At 42.6% G+C, this 15,432-nt stretch overlaps 1 protein-coding gene across 1 annotated transcript; it reads left to right on the forward strand.

The window, feature by feature from the left end:
- Positions 1–9,032: 9,032 nt before the first annotated feature.
- On the forward strand, positions 9,033–13,307 carry gdf10a (growth differentiation factor 10a). The gene is made up of 3 exons (XM_046071008.1): positions 9,033–9,516; positions 11,037–12,208; positions 12,327–13,307. Exons 1-3 carry the CDS (start codon positions 9,255–9,257, stop codon positions 12,516–12,518), a joined length of 1,626 nt encoding a protein of 541 aa, XP_045926964.1. The 5' UTR covers positions 9,033–9,254; the 3' UTR covers positions 12,519–13,307.
- Positions 13,308–15,432: the final 2,125 nt, after the last annotated feature.

Here is a 15,432-nt window from a genome sequence, read left to right on the forward strand (position 1 = left end):
TGTCCTATTCAGCCCCTGATTGCTCAAATACTTTGATTTCCTTTATTCAGCTAAGAAATTTCTTTTGTCCTCAGCGGAGGTGAAGAGCAGTTCAGCCAGAGATTTGAGTTCATGGAAAATCCCGCTTCATCTTTTTAAACAGACAATCTCACAAAGGCATTTGACTAGAAACACGTTGCAGAGTAGATCAGCGAAAATACTGGCAGTATGTTTCCTGTGTGGAAAAGAAGATTTTACACATTTTCTTGCTGTAAAGTTCCACTTTTCACCAATTGTACTGATGGGGAAAGGTAAAGAGTAATTCAGAGTAGCAGAGTGCAGGCCAAGCAAAGTGTTTTCCTTGGCTCCAGTCACAATGGGTAACATGGGAGAAAAGTATGCTCCCAGGATATAACATGACATGATGTATATAACTTTATATTACAAACATAAACATGCTTTAAAGGCAAAATCAAACGGGAGTTTACTTCATCTGTTGCTCAGGGGTTTGCTTTCACTTGAAAGATGTGATAGTGGTGGACACAGACACAAAAAAAGCACAAATGCACACACAAAACATTTTTTTCCTCTGACTGCCAAAGACCTTCACTCAATCATGTTTCGTGAAAGCTTTTTACGCCTGTTGCCTCCAAGGCACATCAAACTAACATAACAACGTCCATAGGATTCTGAGAACTGCCTTTAAAGTTGAATATTTGCTTTTATGCTCTATAAAATGGATACTGTAAGCAGCTAACAAAAAGTTAGATAAGACTCTTCTGGCATGGCAACTATAATAACTACTCTAAAGAAAGTAAGAAGATGTTCACAGACAAGTGTAAAGGCCAGATTCAGCATCTATTAACCAGACATTTCTTCATCTCATGGCTCCTAAACTCCACTGTGACGTGGCTCTGGGTCACTGGGTTATAAAGAGAGATGAGATAATCTGGCAATGGTGGAGGTCTGCTATGGAGAGTGTATTGTCCATGATGAAGCTAATAAAGTCCAGCCGTGCTGTCTGATCCTTGATATTTGGCCCAGGTCCAGACCGGGCATACTGCTCTTGTCTCTCCATTTATCGTCTCCTCGCTACCCCCTCCGAACTGTGACAGGAGGGCTTCCAGGAGCAGCTTTGATCAGTGTGTGCCTGTCATTCAGCATTAGTCACCCCCGGAGTGAAGAGTCCTCTCTGGGTCCGGGATGGACCGGTAGAGGGATGGATGGAAGGGCCCATGGTTGTGGAACAATCAGTTCTGTGTGGCACAGCAGACGTCTGGGTGTTAGCAGACATACTCTAGTGTGTGCCACATGTCTCACCCCTGACACTGTCATGGCCCAATCTGCCCTCCACTTACAGCTTTATCTCCCTAATATGGCCCCACAACTCTATTAAAACGGATGTATTGGTGAGATCATGGCCACTGCTGACACTTACACATGCTCATTTAATCAATAAATAATTAAATAATTGATATTTAATGGGTTTTCCAGGGCAAAACTCCTATGCAATGAGTTATACTCATTGCATCCAGAAGGTAAAACATACAGATTCCCAGTGTTTCATTTCCAACAAATTAGCTTATTTCCCATTCCAGTAGAATAACTGTACTAACGACTTGTTGCTGCAGGCTTATTTGGCTGCCAAGCATGACATCAGACATCTCCTATTCAAATCTATCATCTGTCTCTACCTCATGTCTGATATACGTCACATTACGCGGAGTACAGGAGGAGGAGTGTGCGTTTATGTGTGTATTATACACATGTAGAGCCTCAAGGTCAGTGGGACTGATAGGAGCTTTTTTCTTTGACTCCCGTGGTTTGGGTGCTTTTAAGATGAATGGGAGGATTGTGGAGTCAGTCTGTGAAGGTATGAGAGGTTTAAACAACAGACATAATGTGAAGACCTCATGGTCCATGGCCTTAGAAGCAGTCACAAGTGCGATACGAGCACGCTCAGACACATGCGCACATCCACACACTCAGTATATCCACATGCGCTGTAACATCTGACACCGCTTCCCTGCTGCTCCCACTGTGTCAGGAGGGGAAGTCCATTCATTTCAGAAAAATGCCTTGTGAATCAGAAAGGACTGAGGTTTCAGTTTACACGGAGACTGAATGTTAACAGCTTGTGTCCGCCGCAGCCGAAACCATTCATAAATAATATCTATATTTTATATGGAAAGGCTATGATGAGGTGAGTCGGGACCATCGATCATGAACCGATGTAGGCTATACTGAACCGTAAAAGTAAGGTAACAAGAAATTTGACATTGTTCGTTTAAATCATGAAGTCTGAAACTTTAGCACCTAATGTCTTATTCTACACAATCTGCTTCCATCTTGTGGCTCTCTACCACTCAGTAGCTGTCACACAACTAGAGGACATATCAGTTATCACAACCCTTTTAGGATTTCCTGTTCACAAACCAAAACTTCATCAGGATGCAATTTATCATTGACATTTATGTTTCTGTATAGACACACACACACACACACACACACAGAGAGAGAGAGTTGGGGGAATGCAGTAGGGTTCATTTCAGAAAAATGTCAAGTACAATCACCTGCAAAGAAGTGAAAAAGTTGATATGAGCCAGAGAAAAACAAAGAAAGAGGGAGAAATAACTGACAATTAAAGTAAGGAAAAATGAAAAATACAAGGTGAACAAGAAGAAAATCTATCTATCTATCTATCTATCTATCTATCTATCTATCTATCTAATAGAGCATTTTCTTTGTGATCATTGTGATCCAATAGGAACATTTAATGCAATATTTATTTTTTTACTGTTTCTAAAACATCTTGCTGGTTTCCTGTGTAAATTAATTTTTTTTCCCCCCTTTGTGTTCTAATCCGCTGCCAGAATGAAAGCAATAACGCAGTGAAACCTGAAGGTTCACTTTGTTTAAAACCAGGAAGTTATCAACAAAGGGCCTTCACTGATATTAATTGAATCTGCGTTCCAGTGAGATTGGCCACCGCAGCTCTGGCCTTGACCTTACAGCAGGCTTTCTAGGGCTGACAATATACACGAGTCTCACTCTCTCATACTGTAGTTTTACTCTGTAGGCTGACCTGCCGGTAACGGCACCAGATGCAATAGATCCCAATAGACTCCATGGATGAAATATTTGCTCTTGTGTCAACGATTGCCAGAATCATGAAATATAAAACTGATTCAACATGACTTGGAATTATAACAACATGGTTCTTTTCGATCTCTACTTCCCTAACTTTCAGCAATCAGTCATTTAACACTACCGGGCTTTTTCTCTTTCTGAAACCCATTAACATGACATCACCAGAGAAATGGTCACGTCCAATTAGAGCCCGGAGATCGACAGGAGGCCTGAACCACCACTAATGGGAAATAGATATTGCAGTTATTACTCTGCAAGGAGGGTAAATTTATTGGGAAATATCAGACACCGTCTTGCTAAATGATGGAGACTGAAGCAAATTAGAGCAAAGGTCAATCTGACAGATCCATCAAGTTATGAAAAGACCCTGTCATCATATTCCCAACATGCATTACATATCTGATTTCTTTAGAGAGCTGGAGCTCTGGGATAACAGGCTTTTTTAAGGAACCTTGAGGCCATTGTGTAAAACAGAAACAAGCCCCATGTAAATCTCAGCAGGATATTGTACTGAATATGTGTGGGCATTTCACATTCTGGTTAAACACCCATGCATGCATGCACAAAATTATCACATCCCACTGAAGAAATATACTCCAACCATTCTTCCCATCTTAGAACTCAAGTTAGAAAACACAAGAAATGTGAAGTGAGGAGGAAGTGACAAATAAGTGCCCTTTGATTTGTTTTACAGTTAAAATACTGAACTCATGAAAAACTCATTCCCAAGTGTTTCGTCTACGTTTTCTGTCAATATTGTGAAACCTGCTGTAATTCCCATACCTCACATAAAACCTCAAATTTCAGTTGAATCTTGGAATAAAATTTAAAAAACACAGTGTGGTCTGTCAAGAAAGCCAAACATTCCCATCTTTGGCACAGTCAGCCAGGCCCCATTGTAAAATCCGAATAATTGAAGGATTTACCCAATCAATCTCCCAGTGTAATTTCCTCCATCCTGGCTCCAGCCCAATGGGGTTTAAGGGCAGCCTGTGGAGGTGAAGGTCATGGGCCTATGGGACGTGTTCAGGAAGTAGGAGCACACAGCGCAGTCTGTAATGAATATCATGGGCGTCAGAGTAAACACAACACCACCAGTCACAGCTCAAATCACATTCTCTCTAGAATATTCTGCATTCCCAGCTAACACTGTATGCTCAGTCACTTAAGTGTCTGAGTACAGAGCTGCTCGCTTAGTACTGTCTGTAAAATAAGTCTAACTGGAGACTGTATTGTATGAATGGATAAGCGATACCTGACAAACAACATTTTATGGTATTGGAAAAAGGCTTTCATGGAGGCAGTTATAGTTGGCATGGCAAAATGGTATCTGCACAGAAACACAACAGCATGAATGGGAACCACAAAAAAATAATAAGCTATTAGTCAAGGTATATAGAATGACATCAATGTTTCTACCGGTGAATAACGTGCTCATTGAGAGATGGAGAGAAACAGAACAAAGGCTGTATGTCAGGCCTGGCAAAAGACTTCAATCATGCAAGTGTTTGAAACACACACACACACACACACACATATTTCATTTATTTTTCTTAATCACCGATCAGCCCTCCTGACAAGTGGTTTGAGCCACGCTCAGAAAAAATACTGTCACTCAGTGCGATCTTAAGCACAATACGTCTCTCTATACCTTGCCACAGGCTTGAAGACAGAAGTGAACCAAATTGACATCTGAATCAAATGTCAATTCCACATGAAATAATACTCCCGTTGTACTGTGGGGCTGGTTTTTCCATACAAACATCAGGATGTCACATGAGGTAAAATTGTGAGAAGTTCTCCGGTTTTCAACCTTAGCTTGAAAGAAGACGCCCAGTCGCCTTCTGAGATTACATGGCCACCTGTCTGTTCAGGAGTCTTCTATCAAAGTCAAAGCCCGAGGAGAAAGAAAACCCCAAAACACAAAACTATTTATTGAGACAAATTCAGATCCGGAAGGGAAATATTTGGTTAGCTCGGCGGCGAACAGTCGGCGGTGTTGGAGCAGTCCATGGTTGAAGTAGGGGGGAACAGCCGGCCCTTTGTTTGCGGACAGAATGGTGCACTCCGTGGGGTCACTGCAGGAGGCCCAACATCACAGACAGGAGCACATACACATTTGCCCTCTCTCACACACATATATGCATGCACGCACACACACACACATGTTTTCCTGCACATGCATGCACACTCACACAAAAACCATAACATTCCACTGCTTCTATGAATGTTTTATTAACCATGTGAATGGGTCACAGAGTTACACCCCCTAGCATAACTATAGTCTCCATAGTCACACACACAAAAACATGCTCCTGTTTTTTCTCACACTCACACACCTTCCTACAAGGCAGAGTGGATGACATTCACATGGTGGGATTCCTGGTATAACCCTCAAACCACTGTCTCCTTGTTAGGTCACACTGTCCCTGATCTCTAGCGGTACGCAGTCTGTGTTTTACTGGACACTCGAATCAGTCTTACTGCTGAAGCAGGGCATACATTTATTGCCACCAATAAGCATTAAAGGATTAGATCATCAAAATCCCAAAAAGAAAATTTCATAGATATAATATTTTAATTACTCAAATTTAGAGGTGCTGGAATACAGACTCATTGAGTTTGTACAGTGCTGGGCTAGCTGCCTGCTTCCAGTCTTTATGCTAATTGCCATGCTGACTTTAGCTTTATATTTAGAGTACAGATATGAGAGCAATCGACGCTCTCACCAAGACAGGAAACAAATATTTCCCATAATGTTTCATCATTTCTGTGACCTAACCCTTTCATGATATGCAGCCAAGAAAGAAAGCCCAACAGAAGTCTCCTAAAACAATGCAGTTTCTGTGGCAGCTGTTTTTGCCTGGATGTTTTTTGTTTGCTTAACAGGATCCCAAAAGTCTTAAAACAGCCTTTAAACTGACATTGGCGCTTTCCACTGAAGTCCCCACAATCCTGAGTGACCTCTTGTACGTTAGAGTGTGACCTGTTGTGTCGTCCACCGATAAAATATTCCATCTTGGAGGATCCACCGCATGAGAACGTTTGGCTCAAACTACTCACTCTTTATTTTTATGAGCACAAGACATTAACAGTTAGTCCGTCCCCCATGCTTGCACAGCACTGTTCTTTTTGGACAAACCATGACAACATCAGTCACCTAGAGGATGACTGGCCAGTCCATACCAAATCCCCTGTGCCCACACACAAACATCTATCAGACCCCCACAGCTGAGCTCTGGAACCAGAATGTCTCACCCAATACCATGCAAAGGTGTTAAACTAGGAGCATTTCCAGAACCAACCATCAGCCCTTGCACCACACACGGACACACACACACACCGGCATGTTAATTCCTCACACTCCTCCATACCCCCACAGAGAGCAGAACACAACTCCTGTTTGGTTTGGATGGCCCTACGAGGGGACCTCCATGTTGAACAAACTATAACACACAGCGGCCCTGTAACACAGCCCGAGTAGTCAGATACAACAGGCTTCCCAGTGCAGTACTGTTGCACAGATCAATAGGCAGTAGCAGTTCACCTCTCACAAGACCTGGATTATAAAATCATTCAGACCCTGCAATGAAAAATCATTTTCTATCCTACAAGCTTTGAGTCAGCTCATGTACTAATGTGTCAGTATCCACATTGCATCCATCTGGTAATTTCTGTTTCATGTCTCTTTCAGCTCTATGGTACGCTGGTGCATGCTGTGTGTCATGGTGGCTGCAGATTCCGTTGTCCTTTCATTGTGATTTCTGATGTTAAAGATCACATTGCTGCATGTCCACACTTGGCTTGAAGGCATATCTGATGTGGCTGTATTTATCAAAATCTAAATGTTTGGGATTCTGATCTCAGTGTGAGCCTGACTACTTCCACATGTGGCTTTGAAGATCCAACAGCAACAAAAGCAAAAATCAATTTTTGGGCTCTATATGACCTGTTACTTAATCAGACTGCTTCACACGACACAAACATTAAAGCCGTACTGAAATGACACATGTAACCATAGCCTTAAATTATGCGCCTGGTGGAGACCAGTGGTGTCCCTGCCCTGCTGTTTTTATCTTATTTGATCTGGTCACAGTGATGCTGCGGTTCTCACAGTCATGATGGAGAGAGGAGCATTATTGTAGATAATGCCCAACATTAATCTCACACTGCCCTACATATTCAGGGTTAGAGGTTAAAGCCATTTCATGTTGTCGTCCTCACGCTTGAACTTGTATTGGGCTGTCTCCCCTCCAGGACTATTTATTATGACTAATGCTGTGGTTTCAGATATCACTTTAACTCTCCCTACCTCTCTTCCTGCTCACACGTGTTGGCTTGATAGATAATGACTCAAGTTACCCGGCCTGTGTAAAATGCAAATATCTCCTTGTTTATTTCCATGTGCCACTTCAGAAAACAGCAACAAGATACTCCCATTTAGTCATAATGACAAGGGTTTTTTAATGGCGTGTTAATAACAGAGAATGACAGCTCATTGTTGGGCAATTATTGTTTGGTTTTTAAATTTTATCACTTCCAAAAAACAACCATATATCTTTCAGTATCTGTTTGTGTAGGGGTTTTACAGAGTGGTCATTCTCAAATGCAACTATGTAAAACTCTCACTGGATTTCTCACAGGGTTTTTTAAAGATGACACTTAACCAAGTGGAAAACTTCCATGTATTCAAACAAATAACCACAACAATTAATCATTTTTTGTTTTTCAGCAGAGTAAAACTCAACGTGGTATGGGAACAGGCAAAGCATTCATGTGTTTGTGTGCTATGACAAAACCAGAGAGCATGCCACTTCAGCCAACTCCTTTATTATGCTCCTCCACTATCACACACATACACACTCACGCAAACGCATCTCCAGAATAGTCGAGATTTAAGACATGTCTCTGCTGTGGAACATAGTGAAAAGGACTTCCCTGTGGGGCCCTTGGGGGCCAGAAAGGTACTATGTAGCTCTGTATGTGTGCTCGTGCATGCATGTGTGCGTGTGAGTGTGCGTAGTGGCTGAGAGTGACCCGAGAGGCCCAGCTAGTTACAGCCTCTCTGCTGGAGACCACCACTTCCACAAAACAAGCATTGTTGATACAGAGCTCCAGACACCAGAGACACACACTGGAAACAACTTGAATGCACACATACACAAATATATACACACCAGATACAAAATGGTACTGAGTTTGAAACTGTCAATCCCAGCAGAGATCATGTTCTGTTTGCCATGAATAAAATCACCTTGAAAGAGTTTCATCTCACAGTTACTCCACAGCCTTTCACCACAAAAAACCTTCTCAAACACACACACACACACACACACACACACACACACACACACACACACACACACACACAGCACCCTGTACAAAATGTGGATCACTGTTGCTAACAATAGCCCTTGGGTGGTTGGTCAGACTATTATTGTGGGTGTTTCTATGCTAATTATGTGTGACTGAGAGCATGTCAAAAGCAGTTACTGGAAATAATGTGGTGAGGTGGAAATTGTGAAGTGGAATTACTTTGCCTGCAAAGAAAAAAATGGTTTGTTGAGTTTCAACAGTGGCTTTGTCTGACCAGCGCTAAACAAACGAGTATTGCTCTGAGCCACTGTGCCAAAGCCACTGGATCAACGTTATTACTCCGACATAAGGAAGACATCATCTTCATCATCAACATCGCCATCATCATCATCATCATCATCATCATCAAAGAGAGAAAGGGGGGGTCAGCATCATGACCTCCACTTCTGGCTTTGTGCTCTGCAGAGACCTCGTTGGCTGACAGCAGTGTACGTCAGCACTTCTCACCGCTCCAATAAACCCCCTCAAGCCTCTGGCGGTCACACAGACGCAAGTGTAAAAGTAGCAGCGTTCAACTGTTGCCTGGACTAACCCACTCAGCATCCCCGTCCCACACAGTCTGACACGGAGGAGTGAGACGGCTCACTGAACACGAAGTGGAAAGTGAGAAGAGAGGTGGAACATTTGGGCACAGCGTTTTTAGTCTGGATTGTTTTGGCGCGTCTTTAAAGTCCACCTTGGATCGTTTTTGGACAACATTTTTCTGCACTGTTTGCCTCTTGGATTTTGATTTTTAATTTTTCACTTAAATGGCAGCTCTAAGTATGATTTCTTCACACCTGTTCCTGTTGATGTTCAACTGTTTCCTGGGTGCTGCATTAGTTAGGACCATGAAAGGGGGCGCTGGGAGCGCACAGGACATTAGTGTCCTCCAATCCTCTTCAGACCCGTTCTCAGAAGACCTGGATCAGGACATGGTCTCCCAGCACATGTACAAACTGTACGAGAAATACAACAGTGAAAACCGCCTCAGAGAGGGAAATACTGTCAGGAGTTTCCGAGCCGGCCAAGGTGTGTGAACACATTGCGAAAGCGCTCAAATGCAACAATTTAGATTTCATTATCAAACCCAAAAGGAAAAAATAGCCTTGTTTGCCATTGGTGCACCACTAATCCGACACGAAAATCAAAAAATAAATAGAAGTAGTCAGAAAGCTCCCCTGATCCTCTCCACGGATGGTTATTAAAAGTGCACTGGGGATGGATGGCTCAGCCAGACGCCCTAAATAGGTAGGATTGTTTTGGAACAGTCTGAGAATGCATCTAAATGATTTGGGGACGCTGTGGGCACACTGTGTTTGTGGCAGCAGCTGCGCTCCTTCTGCGCGGGGTCTGATCAATTACCACAGACAGACGCGCAACATGCGCAAGAATGCCTGCGATTCCCTGCAAGCAATGCCCAGCTTCAAACCAGTAAAACCTCAGTTACGCGGTGCAAAAGGGTCATTGTCGTCGCTTCTACGTCCCTGCTGTGGCTACAGGACATGTGTGACTCCGCGTCCTGGAGTCAGGGGGCTTAAAGCACAGTCGTTCCTCTCTGTCTGATGCTGTTTTTATAAACACAACACACAGACATTTATATCCCACATAGTTCTCAAATGGCATATCATAACACGTGTGTATTTTTACTGCAGAGACTGAGTGTAATCCAAGGAGAGATGTAAGAGAGTTTTCACAACAATGTAAGATCTGTTAAAACAGTTGATTATGTCTTGGTGTCTGGGCAGACAGTGCTGGCTGTATTAGGCTTAAGGGGAAGCTTTAAGAGAAACTGAGGTAAGCATTTCCATATGTAGGCTGAATCCAAGGTAATGTATATCTCTTGACTCAGTCCATACTTCCACTGAAATCTTATACAATGAACAATAAGTGTGCTGTTGAAGTTACTGTTCATCATGAATATGTAGCTCTCTGCCCACCCCCCTCCAACCCTGCCAGCCAGATCCCCAGAGTCTGGCTCCTCTTAAGGGCACCTTCTGCAATCCTACCAAGGTGCGCAGCTGTGTACAAGCCACACAGCTCAGTCATGTAACACAGAACAAGTAAAGGTGTCACTTCTTATAATTTTAACTGCCAAAGGAGTTGTTTTGGTGCAAAGTCATACTATTCCAAATCCCTTTCATATAGGACTTTATTGTTCTTTCCTTCTTCTAAAATGACAAATGATAAATAATTGTTAAAGCTCGGAAGTGTGAATTCAAATAAGGTTCAATTCCTGTTTAGTGCCTACATTGGCAAACACTTATACACCATCTGATCATGCCAGACATTTCAGCCCATCAGTGAACAATAAAATATATAAAACAAATTTTGTCTATTTTAACCCTTTTCAAAGCAAGATCATAGAAGCAATTGTGAGCTACAAAACTGCCCAATAGCATCTGTGTGGATCCATTTTCTTATGTCCAGGATCAGTGGCAAATCTTTTAGAATAAATTCTGGTTTTGCGAACATCATTCTGTGGATAAAAAAAGAGTTAAATTGTCAGGTTGTTCACCTGACTGACTGACACTGATTGATTGTCTTTGCAGACTCCTCTGACGACAAGATGGTGTACCGGCTAAACCTTACAACCCTCCAGGACTCAGAGGTCATCCTCTCTGCCACATTCCATTTCCTGCTGTATCGGCATCTTCATCAAAAACCCTGGTTCTGTAAACATTTCAAAAGCCCATCCTGTCGTTCCTCAGCCGTCCACCCTTCTCCGTCCATCAGCCTGCTCCTACACTCTGTCCCCTCTAGGTCAGAGGTCAGATCTGGGTCAATGGGGTCATTTCTAGGCAATGTGACCTTCCACCCCCACCGGAGAGGGGTGTGGCAGATGAAAGATGTGACCCAGGTCATAAAGGAGGCACGGGACAAGGGTCATCTCCTTGTATCAGTGGAGTTGGACTTAGGGCAGCAGTACCAAAGAAAACCAGAGGAGGCACTGTCTGCTGGCAGCATGCCCTACCTGTTACTGTATGCTGATGACCGTGCCTTGGCAGAGCCCAACAGCGTGGCTGCAAGCCTTCAGAGATATGACCCGTTCAGTGAGGGAGGAGAGCCCTCACATTCCTCCCAGGACTCTCAGCTCCTGCACAGACCTAACTCCTCACCAGAGTCAAAAGGACGCGTGAGAAGGGAAGCAACTCTGCTCTCCGACCCCATTCAGAACAATGAGCTGCCTGAGGTTGACTATAGGCCTCATGTATACAGGAAGGATGACCATTGGGAGAGCACTTGGTACCTGGCACTCAAACCCAAGCCTAAATCAGGAAAGAAGGAAAAGAAGAGAAAGAGCCATGAGGAAGAAGGAGCGGAGCAAGGTAGAGGAGCACATGATAAAGAAGAACCTCTGGTTCTTACAGAAGGAGAAAGAACATCACAAGGGCTCAAACCTGATAACTCAGCTGTGAAAAAACTCAAAGACAGTCGCATGCTGGTGATGAGCGACGGACAAAAGCATGAGCGCAGAAATGAGGAGAAGGATGGAAAAAAGCACAAGGGGAACACAAACTCTCAGTCACCTGTTCTGAGTTTTGATGAACAAACGATGCGTAAGGCCAGGAAGAGGCAGTGGAGCGACACCCAGCACAGAGGCTGCTCCAGGAGGAACCTCAGGGTGGATTTTGCAGACATTGGCTGGAGCGAGTGGGTTATAGCACCCAAGGCATTTGATGCCTACTACTGTGCTGGCACATGTGGATTTCCCATGCCCAAGGTAGGAGCACAAACACCTAAGATTCAAAATGGCATTACCAAGTTATATTGAGTAACTTGAGTGTTGATTATATTGATCTTCTCCTTTGCACACCTCTCCTCTACTCAAACTCTCCCAGGTGGCGAGGCCATCTAACCACGCCACCATCCAGAGCATAGTCCGAGCCGTTGGGATCATCCCGGGAGTTCCTGAGCCCTGCTGTGTCCCAGAAAAAATGAGTCCTCTGGCTGTGCTGTTCCAGGATGAATCCAGGAACCCAGTGCTCAAAGTTTACCCCAATATGTCCGTCCAGTCCTGCTCCTGCAGATAGGGAGAGTGGCCAACGGGGCAGAGGCCTAAACACGGTGGATGTGGAGAGAAACAGTAAAAGGGACTAATGGAGAAAGAACCTCTGCTTGTTAAGTGGATTCTTGATACTGAGAAACAAAGTCACTTTGGCCGTTGTTATTCCTTGAAGAACATAAGCTGTAGAGAAATCACTTCCATTTCTTCTGTCCTGCGGCAGCAGACTTGAAGAGACATATTGTCTGTCGTCTGCCCTAGCAAGAGGAACAGAGTCACACATGTAAAGTCAGGGCTCCACATGTCCAAGAAGCCCAGTTGTTTTGATTCTGTGTTTGAGATAATATTGAGATTGATTTCATGGACAGAAACATTTAAGGGATGTTTTCCTTTTATCTCAGAATGCACTTGCTTTTCAAACAGCTCACAGTGAGTTTGTGTTAATGTTTTCTTCAGACACAAAGGCTACAAATAAAAGACTTTATTAATGTGTCGTCAGGCAGCTTACACAGTCTCAAACAGATGACAGAGATTATGAAACATATTTTTACAATTTTGCATACTGTGTGCTAATCACACACCACATTGTACATACATGCAAAGCTAATTTGTCTGCAAGACAGGAAGGTTATTGTACATTCTTGCTCTGTATATATTAAAAAGGAAATATCTAATGGATTGTAGAGAGCATCTGGAATTCATTTACACCGAGCCAACCCCCTCATAACACTTCAAGAATGTTATAACCAGAAATATTTTTCTATTTTAAATGTGAAACTTGGTTAAAAAAAGAATTTGTCATGGTTACTAGGTTATGTATTACTATATTTTAGTTGAGATGGTGTTTTGTACATGTGCATTGTTTAAATTATGAAAAGGTAGCCTTCTATAAATTAGAATAAAAAAGTAATTTAATCCAATGCTCTTTCTGGTATAATTTTGTTTCATACAGTTATTCTTGGTCATTACTGCATATAATTTTTGATTCTTGGGGGGGATGTTTTTGTCAAAACAAACCCTAAAAGGGCACTACTGTTCCAAAATAGCTTAGTACAAAAGCAGGAAGGTTCCACTCAAAAGCCAATATTCACCTAAAGCCACTTGAACCCATTATTACCCCACACCAAAGACTCAGACGTCTGTCGCCCAGCAAATAATGTGACTGATGCCGTTGCCGTGTGTTAATGGTTGATGGAGGAAGCAGACATGCACCTATTGGGACGTCAGACACTCAACTTCAAAACACGGTGCACTTCCCCTTTTCTAACCCTCTGTCCCCCATTCCATTCAAAAGCAGAACACTTCCAAGTGCAGGATGTTTTCCTCAATAGCATTTTCTTAAATAGATGGTTATACACAATCTCAACAACTTTAACTCAACTACTTGTCACTTTTATTCACAGGAGGAAGAAGGCGACCCATGTGGTGCCTAAACAGTGAAATGACAGAGGGAACCTTTTGACTATTAACCCATCGCTCTGGGGTTGTTTTGACTTGAGCCTGAAAAAGTTGGCACAGAGCACCACATGTGTTTCCAACAACAGAATGCTGTGAAGTTTGCCAAGACTGGACAGTAATTTTGTATCGGAGACAGAGACATTTAATAACCATTTGGGGGGAAGGTAACACAATTTTCTCTCTCATATACTGATTATCACAGTTGAGGATAATGCTGTAAGTCTTTTGCCTTAGAATTGTGCACAGAGAGCTAAAATAAGAAACAGTCAGTCACCTGTTACCACCTGTGCCACCCCTTTGGTCTGCACTGCTTTGTCCATTAGATATACAGACTATAAAAATATTCACCATTTTTAGAAGTTGTCATATTTTATTGTCTTACAGCAATGAATCAAAGGGGTTTTAATGTGGACACTGATCAACAGAAGACGACCTTTCGATGTCAAAGTGAAAACAGATCTCTACAAATCTGATACTGACTCAATAATATTTGGACCTTAATGATACAAGTGATACTGCAGTCACTTGAAACCCTTTGACTGCACACAAGTGAGCTCCATTTAACTCATTATGTGACTTCTAAAGCCAACTGGCCACACCATAAAGTGATGGTTTAGATGTTCTTTATTAAAGGGGATGAATACTTTTACAAACATGTATTTTATACCTGTGATACATTTTTCACTTTATAGAGATACTTTTGTTAGTATAATACAAAAAAGAAGAGCTTATCATTTTAGCTTTGTAACCCTATTTTACCATGTTATTACAAGAGTGTAACTAAATGGGTGCAAAATGAAGAGTATATAAGAAACACTGGGGCCCGCTGCTGAATATTCACTGACAAAGTGTGCTGCTGTGACATGTAGTGATGAGATGAAGCACTATCACAACCCTAAAGAGATTATCTTGAGTCCATATTTGAGGATGAGGAAGAGAGGCAGATGAAGGGAGAGAGAAATGTCTAAAATTCTAAATGCATGATTCAGTTTTCTGCATTTTGAACCAGTGGAAATGTTCAGCAACAACAAATCTTTTCACGAAAGCACCCTTGATGGGGCCTCCATTTAAATTATGATGATGACTGTAATTGGGGTTATTATAAAGCATGTTTACATTAATAGATGTTTTAGCTTCAAAGTAGGTTGGCCCAATTGTAAAGAACACATCCAGGTTGATTTTTCCCCCCTAATTTACTGACTGATCCCTTTAACAGTCCGGACCCATAGTCTGCTATTACAAAGTGAACCCCATGTCAACCGCAATCAAAGTCACAGGAGAGTACTTACAATGGTCAATTCCAGCCGAGAAAACCACATAGGCTCGTGTTCAGAGCCTAGTATGCCTAAAAGCCAAAACCCAACGAAGCAAGCGGGGAACCAAGAACAATATTTGTTTTTCCACATGATGACTGTTCAATTAACAGAGAGCAGTAAAGCCATTATTAGACAACAGAGGATTTTCTGTGTCCGGGCTGAAATGGC

Source organism: Micropterus dolomieu, linkage group LG15 (assembly GCF_021292245.1).
Source record: "Micropterus dolomieu isolate WLL.071019.BEF.003 ecotype Adirondacks linkage group LG15, ASM2129224v1, whole genome shotgun sequence".
NCBI lineage: Eukaryota > Metazoa > Chordata > Actinopteri > Centrarchiformes > Centrarchidae > Micropterus > Micropterus dolomieu.

What these genes read in the sequence shown, in the direction of transcription:
- gdf10a (XM_046071008.1), top strand. Translation starts at nt 9,255, where the DNA reads ATGGCAGCTCTAAGTATGATTTCTTCACACCTGTTCCTGTTGATGTTC. An exon ending in GAGTTTCCGAGCCGGCCAAG is followed by an intron (nt 9,517 to 11,036) that starts GTGTGTGAACAC and finishes TTGTCTTTGCAG; the next exon opens with ACTCCTCTGACGACAAGATG. An exon ending in GTGGATTTCCCATGCCCAAG is followed by an intron (nt 12,209 to 12,326) that starts GTAGGAGCACAA and finishes AAACTCTCCCAG; the next exon opens with GTGGCGAGGCCATCTAACCA.